The sequence below is a fragment of the Calidris pugnax genome, unplaced genomic scaffold, assembly GCF_001431845.1.
Source record: "Calidris pugnax isolate Ruff unplaced genomic scaffold, ASM143184v1 scaffold8, whole genome shotgun sequence".
In the NCBI taxonomy this organism is placed as follows: domain Eukaryota; kingdom Metazoa; phylum Chordata; class Aves; order Charadriiformes; family Scolopacidae; genus Calidris; species Calidris pugnax.
In genome coordinates this window covers 19,414,088-19,438,901 of record NW_015090830.1, presented here as the reverse complement: position 1 = coordinate 19,438,901, position 24,814 = coordinate 19,414,088, and the positions used below count along the sequence as shown (strand labels likewise).

At 41.5% G+C, this 24,814-nt stretch overlaps 1 protein-coding gene across 5 annotated transcripts in view; it reads right to left on the bottom strand.

Moving 5' to 3' along the window:
• LOC106887409 (phosphatase and actin regulator 1) overlaps window positions 1–24,814 on the bottom strand; it is a 179,964-nt gene that overhangs the window by 71,413 nt on the left and 83,737 nt on the right. For 4 of the 5 annotated variants that reach the window (XM_014940906.1, XM_014940902.1, XM_014940903.1 and 1 more), the window contains exons 3-5: window positions 11,365–11,445; window positions 3,295–3,480; window positions 2,056–2,262 (exon numbers count right to left, since the gene is read on the bottom strand). In XM_014940906.1, the coding sequence (XP_014796392.1) occupies window positions 2,056–2,262; window positions 3,295–3,480; window positions 11,365–11,445 (474 nt within the window). The remainder of the gene's footprint in view (window positions 1–2,055; window positions 2,263–3,294; window positions 3,481–11,364; window positions 11,446–24,814) is intronic. The other variant, XM_014940907.1, reaches the window with a different exon arrangement.

Sequence of the window (24,814 nt, the reverse complement as noted above, 5' to 3'; positions counted from 1 at the left end):
ACGGCTAAAATAATTACCAGTGGAGAACACAAGGCACTGAACAACACATATATCCTTTAGACCAAAGTAAATAGACCCTTAAGAATAAGTTTATATTGTTATTTATAAGGTATGTATAAATGAGGCTTTCAGTTCTACCAGGAATAACTGTCAGTTAAATTTGGGCCCTGTGACTAAATGTGAATCTCTGTTCCTTTCCCCTGAGGGTTCTGTATATACACGTACAAAAATTTGTCTATGTGCACATACAAGAGTTTATTTACGACTGGATGAGACCGCTAAAGGCCACCGCAAAGTAAGAGAAGTCACAGTTCTGTTTCACTTTCATTGGAAAGTTGTCACCATCAAGCAATTGACTTTTGCTGATAGCTTGAGTCTGATTCTACTTTGCACAAAATCTCCAGCTGCAAAATAAACCCCATCAGAAATCCTCATCCTTTGATTCTTTTGTTGTCTCTTATAAGAAAGGCTTATGAATGAAGGACCTTTAGAACCTGAGTTTTTTCCTATGCTATTCTGATATTTTTTTATTTCTTCCATGTTGGCCTCATTTCTGAGCAGCTTCTTGTAATTGGGACAGAGTGTTATGGGAGATCATAGGAAGCTGGTTTTGTCCTCACCTGAAGCCATTAATACTGCTTTGCAGGCTGCAGAACTGCCCATTCAGTTTGTAGTATAAGGCAAAATATTAAGCATTATGTGTAGACTTTGGCAAGAGAGAAAGTAAAGAGATTTCACATAAAATGAACAAAACTATACAGAACAAAAATGTGTGGTCATCCGAACAGAAACATGAAAAGACTACGTAGAGATATGAGGGAAAACCAGAACATGCCCTTTCCTAATGAGCTCTTTCCTGATATAGATCTTAACCCAAATAAAACGAGTATTAACCGTCAGGAAAAAAAAACAAACCTCTAGAATGTACTAATGGGGTCTGAGCATTTCTCACATCAGCCCTGAAAAGATCAGGGCAGTGTTAACACAAGAAGATTGACCCAGTGAGAAGACAGGTAGCTGCCCCAGTAAAGAGATGCACCCCACCTTGTCCTGAACTCAGGATTTTGAGGTTCTGCCTCTTGGGCAGCAGCTGAAATTACAAGCAGACTGCTCAAAAGGTGCAGGAAAGCATTTAGGGAACCTTTTTTGGTCTGTGTTAAGCATAGCCATCTTTTGCTTTGGTGGTCTAAATGAGAGACTGGAGAGAGCAGACCCACCAATCCTCTTTCCACATGTACCTAGAGCTTTGAATCCCAAAGAGCCTGGACACTTGTGAAAACATCTGGAACACAAAAAAAAGGAGCCTGTATTGTCCACTGTTGCTAGCTGCCATGCAGTGAGAGATAAACTGCAGCATAAGCTGCAGGACACCCAAATCCTGGTCACTGGGAACTGGAGCTGCCCATCACCAGCAGAACTCACCAGTGGGAGGGGAGCAGTCAGAGCAGGGGTGGAAAGGGGGAGCTGTGAGGCAGGGAGTGGGAGTAGGGAAGCAAAATGGCAAGAAGCCATGGGACAGAATGGCCTGTCTAAGGATCAGGGGGCCAAGTAAAAGACAAACACATGGAAAAATACAGGGTGTGTGCAGGGAGAACCTGCCCAGATGGCAGTTGAGGGGAGAAGCAACAAAGGGCAAATGGAGAAACCAAAAATCTCCCTTTCCCCTCAACCCTCACCTCCTTTCTCATTAAAGGCTTTTAAAGATATCCTAGTATTTTTCTGATATTTCCTTTCCTATCAAAGCACATCCTGACATTTTTGTGGTGATGGTCAGTCTTGATGAATAGGAGTGAGGAGGGTCGGGAAACGCAGCAGTGGTCTTAGGTAATCACAGCTGAGAGGGGAAGTGCCCTGAAGCAACCCTAATGAAGTTATAGCCTGAAAATGCCCCGTGATCCCTGCCCTAGGTTACAACACAGATACATTACCACTGCACACAACAACACGGGCAAACACCGTTACAGAAGGAGGAAGGACACTGGGAACCTTGCTGTAAGGGTGGGTTTTTCCTGTAAGGGAAACGGTGGTGCTGAGGGTCCAGGAACACCTACTTACCAGTTAAATGGCTGGCAATCCTGGCAATAGGTTTAGGAGGCAGGGCAGGGGGCTGTTTGAGGAGGGACAACTGTTTCACTGGGGTGTCCTCATGGTCTCCAGGGAATGCGGCAGATTTTTTGGGGGGAAGTAGCAGGACTGGCTTAGCTGTAGGATCTTGGGAGAGGAGGACGCCGGATTCATTGGATGTGGGGCTCTCTTCAGACACTGGAGGACACAACCACATCATAGACGCAACAACGTTACGAGCAAAGCAGCAGCGGATACAGGCGCAGTAAGACAAGAACAGCAGCCCAGCAGTGCAGGTTAAGAACGACTAATAGATCTCACTCAAACATCATATAACATGGAAAGGAGGAGAGAAAGAAAGAGAGAAAAAGAGAAAGAGCAGGAGTAACACACATCTACACGACAGCCGAATTTCCCATTACCTCTGTCAGAAGCCAGCTCCCTTAATGCCAGGCTGGGACATGTTCCCACGTCTTGAACACAAATCAAGAGCCTGAAAATGTCACGTCTCACACGGTCTGTCACCACAGCTTGCTCAGGACCACATATGCTAGCAGGTGGTCTCTAAACTCATCCTATATATGCAAAAGCACCTCAGGAGGCCTACTCCATTTCAAAGAGGCCGCACAGTTGTGCAGGATCACAGATGAACACTTCTACCAGTTGCTTCTCCTCACTCGACCTTCGTCCACAACTCTCAGCATTAAGTGATGCAGAAAGAGGAGATGCACAGTGCTGCTGTCTCCTTGCATGGGCTGGGGAAGCAGTGCAGAGAGCCTCACCTAGGGTGAGGCTAGTGTTAGCTACTAGGGCTGTGTTAGCTACTGAAACATGCGTGGTAGGAACATCATCCAACACCATGCGGCAGCTAAACAGCATGACATTGTACCCTAGGGTTTAAAAATGTTAGGAGCTCTCTGCTCTAGAACTCATTGGCACAGCTGAGACGTAGCAAGACAGTTAGAAATCTACTCTTAAACGTCCACAAAGTGCAGGGACTTCGCCTTATTCAGGAAGAGGTTACTGGTGTAGAAGTTGTCTTCTATGCCAAGTCAGTCAAAATTTCTCATGGAGCATCCAGTGACAATATCTGTGCTGTCACCTCCTTCTTCACTGGAAGGTTTTTGTCTTTGACAAGGATTTCTCGGGGCTGGACACCAAATGTTAGAAATCAAAAAGTTGTTTCAAACTGCTTAGAGTACCTACGTCATAATATAAACAAGATGTTACCTGTCCCGTCCATGATCTCTGTGGTTGGGAGCACCTCGTATGAGCAGGGTTCCCCAGGTGCTGGACCTGACTCCAGTTCTGCTAGCGCTGGCAGGGATACCTGGCTGGAGCTCAGCACTTGCCCAGAGCCCAGAGGCTGCCCGTTCTCCAAAGCTCCTTCTTCATTTGGTATGGAAAGTTCCCCATCTGTTCATAGTTGGAGGAAAGCAGAATGACAAAACAAGACACATAAATATGATGCAGAAATAATTTAAAATGAAATCTGCTATCTCCATTAGCTTGCTTGCAAATGAGGAACCTGAACCGACATCAGACCAATAAGGATCAAATCAATATGGTTTGTATCTCAAAAATAGTACTTGTGCAGAGCAGTTTTTGGAGATGTCTGATTGTGATATTCTGTCCACAACAGTTTCACAGAAGTCTCATAGCATTCTACTTGCCTTAAGGGGTTATTAAGATTGGAGAAAGATCTGTCCAATATCTGTGTTGATCTTTTGCTTACCCTAGGATGGTCATTACGATCCATGGTCTATGCTGGATGGTTCCTGACCATCCTCTCATGGGGCCACAAAATCTGCTTTCTCTCTGTTTCTGTTGAAGCTGGGAAGTCAGGAAGGAGAATGGACTGGAACTGAAGCTATGGAGCTTTCTTAAAGAATACTAACATACGCAGTATATAATTTATGATATTTTAATAATAACAACAATTATTCTTTTCCCTTAAACCAATTTTTATGCTATAAGGGACACATGCAAAATCACAGAAGTATGGCCCTGTTTTGCACACAAATAAAAACATTTCAGCTCCCAGCATCCAAATTTTAAGTAAGGGAGAGAATAGTTTTTTTTTTTTTGGTGCAAGGTCTTGATACTGGTAGATAGCAGATTCCGTTTAGAAAGCCTGTTCTTAAAGTTATTAATAATATCTCCTCTGAGCAAAATTTCTTTAACAGCAGCTGGTAGTTTCTTTCCTATCAAATGCCACTTCACATTAGAAATAATAAAGAACAGAAGTGAGGGATCAGATCATTCTCTATGGTGTCAACCCGCATGATTTTTATCTCAGAACTTGTTATGCACAGCACTCTGGTACCTGGAGGCAATGACTACATGGATATCTCAATTACAATTTTATAAAGGAAAGTGTTCAGCCTCTATGGTTATGAGTGGAAGCTTGAAAATATAACCAGAATGTGACCTGTAAGGCTAAAACCCAGCAGGCAAATAAATGGAGCTTAATTTTACTATGCATTTAAATTATTCTTTTAAGTCAAACTCAGGATTTCAAGATCTGGTTCTTGATTTTTGGGTACTTTTGATTAGCTATATTACTGCTCAATGTACTGAGCGGAGATTACATTATTCAAGTGAATGGACGTTTTCCCCTCACAGGTCTTATATGTGCAAAATACCCCGGAAAACAATACTGAAACAAGAAAAAAAAAATTAAGTTTCACTTAAGCATCAGGAAACAGCAATTAACAAGTCTGAGAGTACATTAGCTGGTAAGTACTCAGAATTATGTTTCTGCCTTTTAAAGCTTCTCCACAGTGTGTGAAGATGGTCTTCTGCTTATTTTGGGATTATTAGAAATACCAAGGTCTTGACTTTCTTGTTTTTGTTGGAGGCTTTTTGAAGACCTGGAAAGCTATTATGGTACACAGCCACATCATACTAGACTGAAACCTGACCCACATCTTTCAGAGCAATCAACTGAGCTGGCTAAAAGGTGGCAACATTAATCAAAACCAAAGGTTTTGGCCAACTGTTTGCAGCACAATCTCCTTTTAACTGCTACGGTCATTCAATACAAACCCATTTATTTCCCTAGGCAGCAAAAATCAAACAACAGCTCAGCCAGTATGAATGTTTTTTGACTTAGCTGTTTGGGTGGAAATGCTATGTATTCTGTGGTTGCTCTGCCTCCCTTTTATAAACACAGACTTTTACACGCGTTTGGGATAGGGGCTGCTGTTGTCTCAGACACCTGGTTTCATGAAAGAGCGTAACTGTTTCTTATGCAGAACAACTGTTTCTTGAATGAAAGGCAGTGATTGTGTTCAGCAACATTCATTAATTCAGTGCAGGACTAAATTAGTTTGTAACTGTGAGCAGACAAAAAATATGCATGATAAAACCAGTAACAATTATTTTTGGGAGGCATGTCTACACATTTTTAATGAAGCGGGATGCCTATCGTAACATGCTGAGCACCTTGAAATCTTACTGTCCTAAGTGCACTTTGCACTTCTCAAGGTATATTCAGTCTGATTGAAGAAGATAGCATTCAAACGACCTGCTGAAGGTTTGCAATTGCGAAAAAGTAAAATGTGAGAAAATTTTGGCTTTTACTTTTTGTCATAATAACAAGCACGAGAGCCCTCTGTACTGACAGCATAAACTCTTTTAATTCTGAATATGTACAATATTCATTTAGACTCTAAAACTTGTCCTTGGATTTGACTGAAATCATCAGACATGACACAGAATCATGACTGAAATACACACCCTAAATCTGATCTCACTTAGAGGAGAACTACATGGGGAGCTGCTCAAGTACAGCAAACAGATCAAAGATGCAGATGAAATAATTCGTAGAATGAAGAATATCTTAGTGTGGATTAATCCAGGATCAGAGACATGCTTGACAACCAGATAGAAGAGGCAAATTACTAACTATTTTTAAAGTACTAAAATCTATGTTGGTTAGACAAATGAAAAGAATCCTGGCAATGCAATTATTACATATACACAGATGAAGTGATTAGTCTTCAGGAACTGCCTATGAGTTTAAAGTTAATTTTGCAGAGTGATAACATATCTAATCTTTTGTTCTCACATTTGCTAAGTCCTTTGCTGTGTTTTCACAGAGCCTGTTGCTGCTCAGGGGAGAATGAACTTCCCTAAATGCATGAGCTTGATAATGCCAGCTGAGTTTGAATCAACTTGGTCTGGATGGGACCAGAGAAGGCACCTTGACCTCTGCAGCAACAGGAGCACACGAAGGCTGCTCTTCTGTTATGCAGGAGGCTCCAGACACCCCAAGTCACTGAAGAAATGGGACCTCAGAGGAAAGTCTCTGATGCAGAGGACTCTACCCAGACACTTTGATTTACCTTAGCATGTGAAAATAACAGCATGGGGTAAAGGCCCAGAAATGCACAGATGGTATGTTCAAAATATGTGTCCCCTAGGCATGGTTTGTACTCCTGAACTCACCTGCCATTTCCACTTGCAGGTACATTTTCAAAAATTGCCTGGTGTGAAGCAGCCCACAGTACATCATGCTGCCTGGTACAGAGTGCTCCTTTGTTGTTTCTTTACATTGGAGCTCTGCCTACCCTCTCACTGTGTCTTTTCATTCTGAACATTTTGGACTAGGGAATTTCTTCCATGTCTGAAAAGCACCACGCTCATGAGCTCCTTCCACAGGCAAATGGCTAAGGAAGTCAAAATGATGAGAGTTTGAAATCCTGAGTTATCTTCCACTTTGGGTTGTCTCCTTCGGTACTTGCCTGCTCTCAAATAATACTGTCCAGAGAAGGATTCTTGATGGCAAAAGCTAGGAAAGCAGAAAAAAATTCATGTCCTTCTCTGCAATGGCCGCCATGGGCTAGGGGATGGAAAACTGAGTGTTCTTGCACGTGGTCAAGACCTGTCCCCAGGACTGTTTCCTAGCCTTGGTGGCTACCTTAGCACAGGGGCTAGGATCCTCAGTCTCTAAGCAGACCCCCGATTTTGGGGGAACCTGTGGAGCTTGAGATAGGCTGATGCTTGGATGTCCTCCCTATTTCTGGAGGAGCTAAATCCTTTCAGCAATCACCAAAGCCGCTTCTTCAAACTTACGCACACATACTGCCACAAAACCTGCATTAACACATAAGTGCCCCCTTTCCACGTCCTGTCAGGATTTAGGTAACCTGAAATTTGGGTCTAAATCCATAATTTTGATTAGATAGAGAGTACAAAACCATAAAAGTATAAAAGATGATGACTGCCCATGCTTCCTTGCAGAACCATTGCACCATCATCTCTGTAACAAGCAATCAGTTCACACTCATATTCAGAAATTTCTCACTAGAGTCATGGTTTTGGCTGGGATAGAGTTGACCGTCTTACTGGAAGCTGGTACAGTGCTGTATTTGGAATTCGGGATGAGAACAGTGTGGATAAAACACTCATATTTTTGGTTGTTGCTGAGCAGTCAAGGCTTTTTCAGCTCCTCACACCGTCCCATCAGTGAGTAGGCTGGGAGTGCACAAAAGGTTGGGAGAGGGGGACACACAGCCAGGACAGCTGACCCAAGGGATATTCCATACCATATGACATCCCGCTCAGTATACAAAGCTGGGGGAAGAAGAAGGAAGGGGGGAATGTTTGGAGTTATGGCATTTATCTTCCTAAATAACCATTACGCGTGATGGAGCCCCGCTTTCCTGGAGATGGCATAACACCTGCCTGCCGATGGGAAGCAGGGAATGAATTCCTTGTTTTGCTTTGCTTGCATCCACAGCTTTTGCTTTACTTTGTCTTCATCTAACCAGCAAGTTTCCTCATTTTTACCCTTCTGATTCTCTCCCTCATCCCACCATGGAGGGGAGGGAGTGAGCGGCTGTGTGGTGCTTGGTTGCCAGCTGGGGTCAAACCACAACACTACAGGTAATCTCATCTATGTTCAGATAAAAGAAGAGGCATCGAAATACTACAAGTAGATTTAATTCTTTGACTGGCACCATGCAACAGTGGGAAATTCTAAAGACAGATGCTTTTGGGATGGTTACACCTTAATATGAAAAATCAAAGCTGTTTATCTGTGTGTGGGAGCAATGGTTTAGCAAAAGTGTGAGTTCTTCTCCATGCTGTGGTATGTTCTGAGTTGCAGGTGGAAGCTGTATTTTTAACCTCTTGGCACTGGCCGCCCACAAACTATTAGAACAGCGGGTGCCTCATCAGATACTTCTTCAACTTACTATTTTTCCAAAAGCACACAGTATTTGAAAAAATTGCAACACCTTTGCCTACACTGTCAGAAGACTCAAGTCACAGAACCCTGGAAATGGGAGATGACAAAACCTGATTTGGTTATGAGTCTGGCCCTTGCCAAGAAAAGAGCTCTCTGCAGTTCAGTCTGGAGGGGTTTTGCTTGACTAGTTTAACTGTGGGGGTCACTGAAGTGATAAAAGCATTTCTTGTTTCCCAAATATAGCAGCTGGACTGCAGCAACTCTCCCATGTGTGAACACCGTGCCTTACTGCGCTCTGCTAACTTTCACCTGCTGGATGACACAACGTCCTCTGAAAAGCCAACAAATCCTGAAGCAAACAGGTCAGAGTGTCATTTTTATACAGCAGGTGAACAAACTCCCTAATTCCGCTTTTCTTCAAAATAAAAGATACAATAAGCCCGATACTAAGCACAGGGCAAGCTCCAGAATTTTTGTTCTTGGGTCAGTTTAATCCATATTAAGTTTCCTTTGATCTGTACAGATTTTTTTTTAAGAAAGAAGGTGGCAAAATTACTCATTCACAGGCTGATTCTGTCTGCTTTGTTGTCCTCTTAGGAAAGGGAGACAAAAAGATTTAACATTACGGCTACACCTATTGACTGTGCAAGATGCCTCTTGGCATGGAAGGTGCTACCATCATCAAATGAAGCCTTCTGCTATGAATTGCTAAAGTCTGCTGTGTTTCCTTGAAGGATTAGAGATTCCCTAATGGGAATTACAAGGAAAATGTTACTTCCACTTAAGATTTGCAGTGAGATACAATATCCTGTACTAGAAGTACTCTCGGATTATTATACCACTGAAGGAAATACTGCTTTTGCTCTACAAATCTTGCCTTACTCATATCCTTATATCATCAAAGCTACTTATCACTGCCACAATACTTGTGTATCACTACTTTCTTCTCATTCTTTCAAGGAGGGGTACAAATTCTTAGCTTCCTGTGTTTGCAACCAGCAGGAAATAATGTAGGATACTGAATAGTAGACCAGCTGTTTTGCAGTATAGTTTCCCTTTCAGTGGCAACTGACAGTGAAAAAGTCTGATGTCTCTGCTTTTTGCACTGAAAATAGGAAGCAGCAGCAGGTATTTCATACCAGCTTTTTCTAGCATGAGAAGGTGAAAAATGACTATAAAGAGGAATTCATTTCTTTTTTCAGACGAGGACATTCAGACAGCTTAGCATCTGCTTCACAAGATGACATAGAAGATTACATACTAGAGGATTATTTGACGAATGGAGAAAGGTGTAGTGCTTTGCTAGCGAAGCAGGAGGAATCTCCCCAGGTGTCAATGTGGATGGAGGGCAGGGTCTGGCTGCACAGAAAAGGTTTTTTCCGGGGCATGCCTTCAGGTGTGTGCAGGGGTGGGTCAGAAAGGAGCTATGTGTGGAATGTGAGGCATGCCTGTGAATGTGAGGGGTGAAGGAGGGCACAGCCTGCATGGAGGTGTGACTGAAGGCTGACTTCTGAGCTGGCCAGGGCACAGAACAGAGAGCTATGCCCTGGCCTCTCCTGGGCTATGACACACTTGGTGTGACAGCCTGGACTGTGCCTCGCTGGCCGCAGGATGCCTGCCTCATGGCCATGTATCTGATCTGAGTCACACTCCAAAATGTGGACAACCCAAGGCAGTGAGAAGAGCAAACCTTTCATCAGGTGTTGGTTCTACCCTGAAGTTGCATCTAGGATGACTTCCAAGGCAACAGGCCATAGTGAGGGCTCAGCCAATGTTAGATCTAAAGGACTAGCAGCAACTAAAATGCACAATGGGTAACAACTGTAGAACTTAATGACAAGCAGCATATTTCTCTGGTTTTGCAATGTTTTGTATTTTTTTCACTTACAAAAATAAACTGTTCAGGTTAGTAAATTTTTAAATTCCCAATAAGCCAGACTGAAAAGGCAGGTAGCAGATTTAAACGCTCCAGACTTCATGAGGTAGACCCTACCTCAAATATCATAGAATGGGTTGGGTTGGAAGGGACCTTAGAGATCATCTAGTTCCCCTGGGCAGGGACACCTCCCACTAGAGCAGGTTGCTCAAGGCCCCATCCAGCCTGGCCTTGAACACCTCCAGGGATGGGGGATCCACAGGTTCTCTGGTCCATCTGTTCCGGTGCCTCAGCTCCCTCACAGTAAACAATTTCTTCCTGATATCTAATCTAAATCTACCCTCTTTCAGTAACTGTGGAAGTTTGTAACGTACATTGACTTCTAACAGGTTTTATACCAGTATAAAGACACTTAGATTTTGAATTAATGGGGCTTTAAAGCACATGCATAAATTCTATTGAAATTAAGAGGCAACTTTGGAATGTCTTCATATATTTTGCTGAATTCATTGCCTTACTTATTGACAAGGGAAGCAGCAAAACAAATAAAAGCTCTGGTTAAAGACTGACACATACGTAATAGATGTCAAATATGTATTGCATTACCAGAGCTCTGGTTAAAGTCTGACACATATGTAATAATGTCAAATATGTATTGCATTACCAGTGTAAAACAATGGTGTTTGTAAAACAATGGTGTTTGTAAAACAATGGCGTTTTGCATAAATAATACATTAGCAACTCAACAAATTAATTATCCTGAACAAGGTATTATTATTATGTCTTCTGAGCTGTTCCAAGGGAATGAGCACTGTTCTGTGCTTGCCAGTATCCAAAACCTTTAAATGTTTCCCTTTTCCATAACAGAAAATCCCAGAGTGACTCAACCAGCCAACGACAACACAGGCAGGCACGGACCCACCCCATCTCCTCGCAGTCTGGATGCCTCGCTGGTTTGCAGCGAGCGACTCCTGCATGATGCTGTGATTTATATTTCTACGGCTTTGTATTTCTGATTAGCTTTCAGTTTTATTTGCTAGATAACTATCACACGTATCCAACAGCGAGGGCCAGCCCACAGTGAAATCAAAAGAGATGTCTGGAGACCTTATTCTGCACAGTCCTGCAATTCAGGAATGTATTCCCAGTTCTTAATGTTACAATAATGTAATATCTAGCCATAAAACTATATGGGATGTCAACTTAATATTGTGAAAAGAACACTTACCTTTATCAAAAATTTCTTTCAGCACTCCTCGTTTTATAAGCTCCTCTCTGCTTTGCCTCATCGATATTTTTCTTTCCAAAGCTGTAAGCAAAGGAGAAGGGTCAATGTAAATAGCAAAGAAGGGAAGTGACTGTTTTATAAGGCTCTGTGCCTTATAAGGCATTTAAATAATGCTTTTTCTCCTCTGCAAGTCATTGGCAAATTAGCATCTCAAAATAAAGGCTACTGGCAGTCCAGACAATCTGCCTGCTGCTGTAGCATGGCCGTTATTGACAGAAATGGTTATAGACTGACTGATCTGAGGGCATGCCTGCACTCCCATTGCTTAATATTGACACATGACCAAAGCATTGCTGTTGAGAATTAGAGACAGGGAAGGGAGAAAAGGGCAATTAGTGCAGAAACTGGAGGGGGAAGCTAAGAAAGGTGGCAATGTGAAGGATCACACCAATGAAAGAACTGTCCCCATGCCATGGCAGAGGACTGGCACCTCTGCTGCCCTGAAGCCAAGGCTTGTTTCCCACTAACACCAGTGAGAGCAGAGCAAGGCGTTGGGAATAGTGCAAAATAGGAGCTGCTTAACGGAGCCTTCCCCTCCCTGGAGGGCTGTTGTCCCCTAAAAAGGTGTAAATGAGGGGAACTCCACGAGAGCCACTGCAATTTACACTGGATCTGAACATCTCCTGTATTGCCTGCTTGGAGACTGCGGTCACTGGGGCAGCAAAAGGACAGATAGAAATTCCGTGTTTGTTTAGTTCAGCAGTAATTAAAACAACGTCCAATTAACCAAAACACCACAAAGGACACGCATTCAGGCAAAGAGCTGAAAGGCAGCAACCAAGAGGGCGCAAGAAGTGATGTGCAGGAGCGGCTGCGACTGCGGGGCGCTCTGCGAGGAACAAGCCTCTGCCTGCCAAAAAACGAGGCACAGTCAAGGGCGAATGGCTGCTGCCATATGCTCCCCTATCAGGCCCAGCACAGACGCACGCACACACAAACGAACTGGGACTCAGCATCTTCTGTCTGCCCAAGGCAGATTTAAAGCAAAAAAAAAAAAGAGGCTCTGAAACCCTCTCTCCCTCCCTGAAAACAGGAGGATGTAACCTTCTCTGGCACTGCTGCACTTTGGCTGCTCCCCAGGGGCACGGTATACTTGGTGAATTAGCTATGCTTATACTGACACACTGCAGTCACTGCAACTTATTTGCTGTCAGATATGAAGGCTCTGAAACCCTCTCTCCCTCCCTGAAAACAGGAGGATGTAACCTTCTCTGGCACTGCTGCACGTTGGCTGCTCCCCAGGGGCACAGTATACTTGGTGAATTAGCTATGCTTATACTGACACACTGCAGTCACTGCAACTTATTTGCTGTCAGATATGTACAGTTTGGTACATACAGGGCTGGCTCTGCTTCACCTTTTCCCATAGGATAAATTTAGGTTACCCCATTTTTAGAATCAGTTTTGAACATGCATTCTTCAGGACAGAGAAGGTCAGTAGGTACAGCCAGTAGCTAATAAAACCCCTGGTCTCCCCTAAACACGCCCTCAACTTCAGCATTCATCAGAATTAATGGCAGGTCCCTTCGCTAAGGCACAAGACCCCGTACCCATTAGCCAGTGACCTAAATAAAATAGTACAGTTTTATTTTTGAGGCTGTTGACATAACAGCCACAGCATTTTCCAGAGTGCTTTAGCCCCATTTGATGAAGCTCTTCAGGCACCTCACTGACTTTCAATGAGGCTTCAATTTCTAACTTTCTAATAGGATTTTGAAAAGAAATGCCCAACAATCAGACTCTGGAGTCATGTTGCAGACTGCTCCCCAACCTGCCTTTTCCCCGTGCTGGAGGGGCCCTGTTAAATACTGTTCTGGAACAGTATTTAAACCTTTCCCCCCTTCCTCCTTAATGCTGCCCTCACCCCCTCCAAAAAAAGCCCAAACAAGCAACAGCTAACTCCTGAGCTTTCTTCCATCAAAGAAATTGTTAAAACCCTGACTAACTTTAAAGAGCAACTCGTTGGCACCCAACAACTTTTCCAATAGTTCTGAGAAAGTATAATTTTCTGTTAGTGTGAACAGTGAAGAGCACTCAGTGTGTCCGAGCTTGTTATTCAGTGGGAAACCAAGTTGGGTGAAACCTCAGCAAAGCAGCAGTTTCTGCATATAAACAGCAGCTCTGCTCACAAAACAAAGACATGGACAAATACTGCTTTTTCAGTACTTCATCTTAAATAGCTAAGTAACAGATCCACATTTTACACACAAATTCACTGGCACCCACCTGGGTTCACCATCTCACCCTCCTGCCTGGTCAACAGCTGGCTATGTAAGGTAGCAACATTACTACCAACTTCATAGCTAGGAAGTCCCATCACATTATTAAAGTAGCGCTAAGAAACACAGTAATTTGGGGGCTTGGAGATAAGACTTCTGGAGGATCAAGTGCTAAGCCGGGCTAGCAGGACATTTTTAAGAAATGCAGGAGCGCCTCTCTCAAAACCGTTGCTGGGGAAGACACTCAAGTATTGACCAAGACTTCTCAGAGTCATGGACTATTTTTGCAGTCTAGCACAATTTCAAAGGTAGAATAGGTATTTATGGAAGACTGTGTATACACAGGCTTTTCAGATACTCCCTTTTAGTTGTAATCTGCTTCTGCTCAAGAAAGAAAAAAACCCCACAACCCTCCAGTTTGAAGCTCAGACTAAAACAATTTTTTCAGTTTCTAAATCCTTTCTAAGTAGGTACAGGACTTAAAGTATTAATTATTTTCCTACTAAGCCAGTTTAATTAATAAGATATTTAGAGGAAGGGCATGCTGGGCTAAGAGCAGCACTGAATGATAATAACAGATGTTATACTAAAACTACGGAACATGCTGCCCTCCTTTAATACAAATCTTCCCCCCAAACAAGTCTCGTACATTTAAGTGCATGAACTGCTATGCTACTGCTGGATCAGATGGAAAAAAAACACGAGTGCTTAGATGCAGAACTCGTTAGGATCTAACAGCCTGAACAATGAAATGTTTCACTTGGTCTGGATTTCTCTGGCAAAAATTGCCAGTTCTTTTACGAAGGATTTTATTTTCAAGCAGAAAGCTGATACAAAATAAATTCATTCACTCTCCACTGAGAAGGGATCCATTCACAGCAGAGGATAAATAAAAACCTCTGAATTAATCCTTGATTCATGTGAACCTTGTAAATTCAGTGATGGGGAAAAATGAAATATAATTAATATTTAACAAAAGATGTATTACTTCATTGGTGATTTTCCTTGGTGATTAACCTCATTTTTTTTCATTTGTACAATCTTCCAGGAGATTAGAAATAAGCATTAAGCCCTCTTTATGGGGTCTACTTATGCCAGAAACTAGTTATCTTAACAAATTCATCCATTCTCCAAGCAACTCTCAGTTACTAGTTTATAGAAATGAGAACGTGTGTATTTTATGCTGTAAGTGTACAGATTTTGCCAGTGTGCTCTGCAGTACGCTGTTTCTTTTAAGATCTGATGAAGAAACAGTGGGAAATGTTTTTATTAATGTTTCTGAGCTGGTGTTTTTGAACTCGTCCCTCAGGAGCAGCACCCCTCCGCTTTTCAAGCAGAGATTTTCTCTGTGGCAAACCCATTAAGATCAGTAAAGCCTTGACAGGGTTAGGAGGACTTCCTGCCCCTCTGTTCTGGAAATCAAGTGCAGTTTTGTCTTTATTCCTTTAATAAGCTGTTGCGCTCCATGATGGCAGTGATTGTGGGATGCTCCTCCAGCTGAGAAGGTGAAGCTCACCACTGCTTCTGGGCCAAGTGCTTCTGCTGCTCCATTAGCCAACCAGAGAGGCATTTACGTAGTCAGGACTTGTAACCTCTCTGTCCTTCCCAGCCTTTCCTCCAAGACCAAAACATCTCAGATGGACTCTTCCAACCTGCATCTATATGAGAATAAACCTTTGCATAACTCATCATGTTGCTGCTTAAACCAAGGGACAGACTAAATAAACAAGTCCTGCCCTTTCTGCTCATCTGTCAATTGAAACCAAACCCCAGTCTGTGCTAGCCAGTTGAATCTTAACCTCGTTTCCTTCTGAGGTTGCCCTTGGCATTCGTCTTAAAAAGCACTGCGAGTTGCTTTCACTGAATTCTTCCTTTCAAAGGCCACTACAATTTTCATTATGATTTTAGGAAGCAAAGGTCGTTATAGGAACGGAGCTTAGAGCAGGAGCTTTCTGGTGTACCAATTATATTTGGATTCAATAGGCAGAAATTTGCTTTGCTAATAATTCAGATCTGAATAATTAAAGCCAATTGCTTTGGACAGTGTTAAGATAAACAACCATCAACATTTCCTTTAGACTTGTAAGGAAGGAGAGATTTTCAGGTGTGATGGATTATGTATCAAAACATGTTACATCATATTGAAATTCTTTCAACTATGTAGACTTTCTTGATAATCAAATAGAGTAGGATTCACCTGATACACATTTTTACTTCTGCCTCCTTGTTTATTAAGAGCAATTCTTGGTTATCATTGACCTCAGCCTAATGTAAACATCTAAACCAGTCTGAACTGCACCTTGGAAGTGCCTGTTAGTCTACTGACCGTAAAAGAAAGCTAAGGGTGAGTAGCTGAGATAAAGATGCATAAAATTAGGGCTGAATCCACTCCTGAAATCCACAGACTGAAGAGGGCACTTTTAAGAAAATAAATGCCGCTGTAGATGAAAGTCTCAGACAGAGCTGAGGAAAATGTAGATGTGTCAGTTCACACAGAGCTCCATTAATTTTGGGATTGTTCCAATAGCTGTGGCATGACACCCGGCATCGCTGCTGTGAGCTTGGGGTTTGATCAATGCCAAAACGTAGCTTGTTTGAAATAACTGGCTTTATTCAGTGCTAAATATGAATTTTGCTTGGCTTCCAACACTCCTAAGTCCCTTGAAGCCAGAGGGAAGAAAAAACATTCCAATGGAGTTTTGAATCTTGGAAATTTAAAGTTCCTTACAGAAGTTTTGTGTCTCTCTAATCTCAGCCTGGGTTTTCCTATAACAGTACCATGTACAAAATCTGACTCAGATTACTGACTCAGAAATGTCCCTTTTTGTCTGTGATGTCCACACATGACATTTCTTGTTCTGACCGTAGCCTAGCGCTCGTATTCTATGAGATTACAAAATAAGTGAACATCAGCAGGGAAAGTATGTGTGGGTATTAAAAGTTAAGCTTGATTTAAAAAAAAAATAATATTGCAAATACCTCTCCAAATCAGGTTCTGATAGAGTAGTTGACCAAATAAATCCCTTTCAGTGCATGAATATTTTGGAGAACTCCTGTAGCATGTGGTATGAGACAAACTACTAAAACAGGAACAATACTCAGCATTGATGTCCCACCGGAGGACTAACTCAAAATACTCAGTATCCTTACAACTAGTATCATTAGAGAGGTGGAGAAGTGAGGTACAGACAAGTTGGAACAGCTTGGCTCATCACCTCCTACATCAGCATTAACAAAGCATTAACAGCAGCTGTTCTGCAGACAGTGGCCAACATGCGAGGCAAAGAAATGATCCTTCTAGACTTAAAATGTGTTAATCTATAATTAAGACAAATAAAATAATAGGAAAAAGAGGCCAAAATAATAATAATAAACCCTCTTAATTTTATTTCCAGTCTTTTAAGTACAACTGAATTTATTTTAGATTATGACTACTTAAAGCATAGAGAAGATGATATTAGCGCATCTTGCTTCTAGTCAAATTCAGATCAACTCAGGACACCGGTCCATCTCCAGTTAGAAGCACTGGACTAGGAGCATGGTAAATCTTCGTTGGTGACAGGCAAGTCTATGACATCACACAATAAAAATAAACATGTTCCTTTGACAACACAGGATCAAACTTCAAATCCCCAGTTATTAACCAGAAGAGTTTAGGAGGTATAACAGTTGCCATGCCTGGTAATTATGCATAAAAATTGAATTCTCTCTTCCTTACTGATGGTGAAAGAAAGTAAAACTGGGGAAGAAGCTGAAATCAGCCGTAAGAAAACCCTGGATTTACACTGTTCATAACTGTACGTAAACTGCCAGAGGACAGACTCAGTAGGAAAACGGATGCAAAGTCAAATATGCAAATATAGAATTGCAGGAGCTAATAAAAATACTGCAAACCACATTAAGCAAAGAAGATCACAATACAGTAACACAACTTAGAAATTCAGCATACAGCCAAGAATTCAGCAGACACAGCGAAAGGCAGAGAAATAAAATCTGAACACTTCTACCATAACTAGCAGAAGGAACTGAAGAAATCAGAAATCTAATCCAAGAGCAGATGGCCTGTAATTTTTTCATATAGAAGGACTGAAAAAAATCAAAGAAGCTGCCTTCCTAGGGAAAGAACTAAACTTCAAGCTAGATCCAAAGACAACCAACAGAACTGAAATCACAGGCCAAGCAAAGCAACCCTGGAAGACGAATACATGAAGAGGAGATAAAGCGAGAAGTCTTGACAAATATAACAAAAGGTGTGTATTTGAAAAAAATCGAAGAAAACGGAGTGTAAAGAAAATGAGACTGTAGACACCCTTAAGAAAAATATTATCACCCTCAACTGCCCAGCTAATAAACAGCAAAGCAGAACTCCACCGTGTCAATGCGCTGTTATAGCCTTTTGGAAAGACTCACATTTTCATCCCCTTTCTACATAATTGCTTTTCTTGTCACACTTGAGAAGTATTGTACAGCAGGTTAGGGAGAAACTCGGATAGCTGACCAGAATATTGAAAAAATGAAGAAAATACATTCCTCTTGTTCTTCCCTCTGAACTGCAGCACAGCATTTCCATGAATTCCTACGTAATACTAGGTCAAAAACTGGAAAGCTGAGCCACCAACAGGTATTGCTCTCCACATCTTAATGAAAAATGAGGCTATGTACCTTAATTAAAGAAATTTGCAACAAGGTAGCATAGAGTACCCCTGCTCTGCAATTATAGTGTGATTGCAGCACAGAAAGCCATGCCTTGGCCATTCTGAATATATGTAATTTAGGCATCAAAAACAGTAATGAGGGGGCGGTACTGACTTACTTGAAGGCTTTCATCCAAGTAAAAAAACCTGGCAGGCTTGAACAGCCCATGATGAAGTCCATACTGCTACCAGCATCCTAAATAACTATAGCTAGATTAAAGATATTTTGAGCATAGCTATTACCACCACAGTTCTTACTGCAATGAATCTATGTCCTAAATGCCAGCAGAAGGCAGCTGACGCAATCCTTATCACAGGAGATCCATTCATGTTTTCACATGGACCACTAGCAGATGAAATGATGGTTTCTCCTATGGGCTTCTGCATTACAACATGCGGAAGTCGTAGCGTCAAAGGAACAGTAAGAATATGGGTTCTACTCATCAAGCCCTTGCAACCAGGCAAGACGAGTGATGCCACCTGAAATTACTTTAAAGAAAGAAATATGTAGGAACATCATCGTCTGCACATTCCAAAGAACGGTTGCTTTTTATAAATGAGTCGCGTTGCTTTAGGCACCTTGCTGTCTCAGATTTCTGTACGTACAACAAACAACAACTATTGCTAAAAGCAAATCAGCGAAGAGCTGGGTGAGATCTCTGCAGTGTGCTTTCCTTACCCTGACAAGATGGTACTCAGACAAGACGATACTGCAGCAGGGTTCTGCAGTGTCATCTGCAATGGCAGGATTGCCTATTTGCAACGTTCTGCTACGTAACAGTCCAAGGGACCTTCCTCAAAGCATAAACCAAAGCATTGGCATGGTGGGCATCACTAGAATAAGATAACGACTCCTGTGACTCTCTGCAGCTCAACAGAATTCTCTCCAGAAACAGAGTTTACACATGGGATATAAATAACCAGGCAAGCTGCTGCCTTTGGATTTCCTCCTCATCAGACAACGCATCCAGATGGCAAAATACAGAGCCCAGTTTACAGAAACAAGTCTAGCAGATGTCAGGAAACTGGATTCTCTGGTGTAACTTTTAGAGGGTGAAGGAGTCAGTTTTCCTGGGACAGAAAAGGGGCAAAAAATACTAAGACAGAACCAAAACAATGACCAATGATGAGAAGGGAGGAGGAATGCTTGGACAGACCACCAGGAGATGACAACAAAACTACTGGCCAGTATTTGGTCCCTCCGTTTGGCAGCTGGGAGGACCACCTTGCTGATAGAAAAGAGAGCTGTGCTCAGTAAGACAAGCAGCACAACTCTTTCCATAGTAACAACAAACTGCTGTGCAGATTGTTTTACAGCTTGAGTTTACCTTACAGCTGTAACTTCACAAACGTAAATTGGTACCCACAGCCAGAAGATGTGTAAGAACAGTGCTTTCCTCCCTAACGAAATCTTATCTTGGGTACAGTGAAGAAAGCTTGATCTGCCGGATGCTTCTATTTTCTCAGTTGGGGATTTGGATCAACTTAAAAAACTGCTGCCTGTTACCCAAAGTGTGTATATATACATACAACAGTAAATTACAGTTTAGGAAACAGTTCTTCCACTTGTACTGGAACAATTAGTATACAGTAGCCTCCCCAACAGACACACAAAGCAGATGGATAGTTGTATATCTGTGTCCGTATGTACACCTATTTAAAATAAATGTTACTAAGCACAGCTTGCAGCTAAGAAATATCTACTTAATTCTGAAGTTGGCTTAGGACCTTTTTGAGAGAGAAGCTATTAAGATTTCAAATACTTCTTGGAAACCATCACTACTTTGTACAACCAGAAAATCTCAACTAAGCACACACAGATTAAAAATGCATTTATTATCAGAATGCACTGGCATCAGCCCTTCAACACAAACCTCTGTTTGAAGCCAAACAGGAAATCATTCATTTAGTACTTGATTATAGAAATGACAGAATCACAAAGCAACAGACGCTTCCTCCCAAATAAGAAGATTCCTGAATTGCAGCTGTCACATCAGCCAGCAGCTATCTTGAGATGACATTTCCAGCTTGTGCAATGGCAGTAGCTGGTTGGTATATAATAGACTTAATGCTGAAAAAACTCAGAACTGTCTTTAACACCATTGTCTCATCACCCAAAATAGTGCAGTCTGCTTTTTGGTTTGGAAGCTGATAATAGTTCAAGCTACAGTGAAGCCACACGTGTGCAATTTCAATGTGTTTTATGCATTTAGCATTTTGGTGTGATTTTTTTTTACTTTTTTTTGGCTGAAAAGATAACTTTCCCAGATAGAGAGAAACTTCCCACTATGCATAGCAGTCCTCTGGAATCAACAGACCGAAAAAGGATGGGATCTCAGTTACAGTAACAGGACTGCAGAATAGCTTCATGGGAATTTGGCACGCACCATCCTGCCTCATAGTACTAATTATTCCATTATTTAACTAGGAGGTTGTTTGTTTGTTTTTTTTTTTAATTTAAAATGACAAAATGGTTTTATCTTTCTCTTTGGGAAATACGATGCTGAAGTTATCTGAGAAAATAAGGCATTTTTACCCTTAGTATTATATGTTACTTTAGTGCTTTGTGGTGTGTGCAGAAACATAGTTATGATTCTTGTCTGGGATGTGGAGACAGAGTTTAAGACACCAAACACCTTTAGACATGAATGGTTTTGAAATGAAGCACTGATACAAGCAGCACATTCAGAAAAGGACAGGCAAGAAAATCAGTGAAGTGAAGAAGATATGATAATAGCCTGATACATTTCTCACAGTGTAATCACATTATAAATGTTGATAATATCATATAAAATAAAGGTATAATGGCAGTCTGATATCTCAGAATTCCAATGTAAGTGTTTCTACTGTCCAGAACTGAATAAAGTTTACCAGTTAAATGTGTCAAAAAACAAACAGAAAATTTGTAGATTCATAGATGATCTAAGGTTAAAAAACTAATGGTCCAGAAGGGTAAAGGCCGTGGTAAACAAGCCAAATATTTTTCACAGCAGTGCTAATCCTGAAGAACTTCAGCAGAATTGCACAGTAAATCCCTTCTATACTAGAAACTGTGGAAGTCTAAGTGAGGTGTCACTTGGAGAACTTTTGGAAGAAATCAACCAAATGAAGAGTAGGGAACTGCTTAGATCAGGCAGTTTTCTTCCCAGAGTTCCTCAGGAAATAATATATGACCTATTAAGCGTGGCATATAACCTAGATAAAATAGAAAAGTGGGAGGTGGCAAATAGAAGGTTGATATTTTTTCAAGAGTCCAAAAGTCACCTGGGAATTACCGACCAATAAGCTTGGTTTCCATACCACCAGCCTAGGAAAAGCTATACAGAATAGAGCTAGAAATAGCAGACCTAGAACAGAAGAGGGATGGGAGAAGAATCGTCCTGGGTTTGAGGTGGGAGGTTCATAGAAGTCAATGAATGAAGATGCTCTGTTAGAGTTTCAAAACCTCTTTCTTGAATAGACTACTCTAGACCAGAGTAGACTATTTCAGTTGGAAGGGATCTACAAGGATCACCTAGTCCAACTCCCTGACCAATTCAGGGCTGACCAAGTTAAAGCAGGTTGTTAAGGGCATTGTCCAAATGCCTCTTAAACACTGACAAGCTTGGGGCATCAAGTGCCTCTCTAGGAAGCCTCTTTCAGTATTTGACCACCTTGCTAAGGTCATTGAAACAATTAAAATTGCATGAGATAAGAGCGAGTGTTCTCTAGTGGATTAATAACATGTAGAAAGCGAGGAGGAATACCCCATACACAAACAGAGGGATAAGGTAGGACCAGCTCCTTTCTTCACAAAGCCAAGTTCTAGAAAGGCTGGCAACAGGGAGACAACAAAAATTGCTGACTGCAGTCAAAACTAAGGCTGACTGCAAAAAGCTACACAAGATCTTATGATACCAAATGACATGTGATAAGATTCAACATCGATGAGAGGAAAAAAAAACATTTGGGAAAAGGTAGCCCTAAACTATACATACATAATAACAGCTAAATTAGTCATTCCCACTCAGAAGACAGCGCTTGGAAACCCTGCAGAGAATTCTCCGAAAATATCATCTTAATGCCTGGGGCAGTAAAAAAGGAAGCAGAAATTAGGCATTATTAGGAAAGAAATACAACATCTTTGTGATAGTATACTAATCTACAGTTAACACAAGTCTGGTTGCTCATCTCCAAAAAGATACAGTAGAACTAAAAACATTATGGAAAATGGAAAAACAATTATTAAAGGGACGGGGTATCTTGTACAGGAGTAAAGAGTAATAGTAAAGCTGAAATTTTTTGTCATCTTTCTTTTATACCAAGGTCCTGATCCCCTGATATTCACAAAAACACATGGTAACCATCACTTAAGCTGTGCTCTGCATGAACAAGGTAGTTCCCTTGAAGGAAAATCAAGGCACAAAAGAGGATAGCCAACAGCAGTACACATATTCTACACATCCTCTGGTGGGAGTTGCACCAGACAGGGTTCCCTTGGAGCCCCAGCCTTTTGAAGCATCCCCACAGCCCTTGCACTCTTCTGGACTCAGTGATGAGGGGAAACTCATGCCAGAAGGCCCTTTGCCTTCTGAATACGTGGGGCAGCCTTTGGCAGCAGTGCGAGCTCCTGCTCTCATGCAGCATGGTCACGACCCATTGCTCCAGATCTGGGGCATAACAACATAGAGAGATGTGAGTCAATCTGCATCACCTGCCCTTGGGACCATGGGCCACGCTAGAGCAAACACCATGACAGCAAACTGCAAAACAGAAGTCTTCACGCTGGGAAAGAGGCAACCAGCAGGGAATACAACAGAGGTCTGTAACAAGAGAAAAAACTTCTTTACTTTGAGGGTGACAGAGCACTGGAACAGGCTGTCCAGAGAGGGTGTGGAGTCTCCTTCTCTGGAGACATTCAAAAGCCTCCTGGACACGTTCCTGTCCAGCCAGCTCTAGGTGACCCTGCTTTGGCAGGGGGGTTCAACTAGATGATCTCTGAAGGTACCTTCAAACCCCTACCATTCTATGATTCTGAAATAACATCAATAGTCATTCACTCATTTATAAAATGCAAAAAATAAAGAGCACCCAACAAAACGACAAGGGTGCATCTGAAAAAAAAGGTGCTCTTGTGTACAATGTCTTTTATTATAATAATAATGTCTTATTAAGAGATACGCATCCAGGCCAAAAGTGTAATTGTGTTCAAATGACACAAAGCGATGGGAGGATAAATCCACTCTTGGCTCCTTAATTTGGATAGAGCTTTTGGTTTCGAATTTCTGAGCGCCGGAACCTGATTTGTTATGTGAGGGGACAGAAACTACATACTTACCCTGCTTCTTACATATGCTTTTACTAAACATAACTGCAAAAATAGATACTGGGCAACATGGACTTTGGTTTGATCTACTATGTCTGTGCTTGAGTGTATTTATCTTTAAAGGATAGTTTAATGGATCAGAGGAAAACACCCTCAATTGCAACACACAAAAATACACAGTGTATTCAATTATCTAATTGTTGGGAAATGTGCAAAGGCACCTAGTTTGCCTTTGAAAGGAACTTGGATTTTATCTCCTTAGCGTGCATGGCAGGAGATTTTTCTTGCATGATTAAATCAGATCTGTTAAGTAATACAGAGCTCAACATACTGGCATCTAGAATTACAAAAATGGGTTGAGGTTTCACTACCCGTGTAGGGCTGGTTGCAAAAGTAGCTCACTAGCTAGTGAGGCATCCAGGCTTAGAACCCTTTTTCATCATGGGCTTCAGGATTTCTCATTCATGAAGTCCAGAAAAATACGTTTGTTTGTGTTTTTTTTTTTTCTTTCATATATAGGAAATACAAGAGTGTGTGCTACATTTCACGTTGGACAAATCTTAATTAGTATTGATTGCTTTCTGACAGCACAGTATGTGAAGTGCCAATGGAATGTGAACCTAAAATCTGAAATTCTGCCCAGTGTCAGGTAAAGACCTCACTGTAGATGGTTTTTTAACAAAGAGAATAAAATCGAGCTCTTCTGCAGATTTTGACTAATGCTTCACAGAAAAACCACAAAGAGGCTGCAAATCACTGTTCCATGTAAAATTACAAGTTTGATGAAATTTGGGACTACCTTGAAATGTTTTTCTGAAGATTATCAAAATGCCATTATGTTGTTATAAATACATTAATTAAAATATTCATGAAGTAGCTTCAAAGTTCAGGTGCAAGGGAAGAAATAATACAATTTAATGATTAAATCTACCTAAATATTCTTCTGTTCCAACTTTATCCTAGTCTTTTTTTACATCAGTAAGATTTGGATGATTTATTTTTGTGAAAGTTCACTTATTTCTGTTGCATAATAGCAATAGATGTCAGTCTATTTCTGCCATCATAATTAGTTGCTGTGGAGATGGCTGAAATATCACGGATTATAATTGCAAATGAGGAATAAGCAGCAGGAAAAGATGACACTGATAATCTGCAAATATTGCAAGGTTACT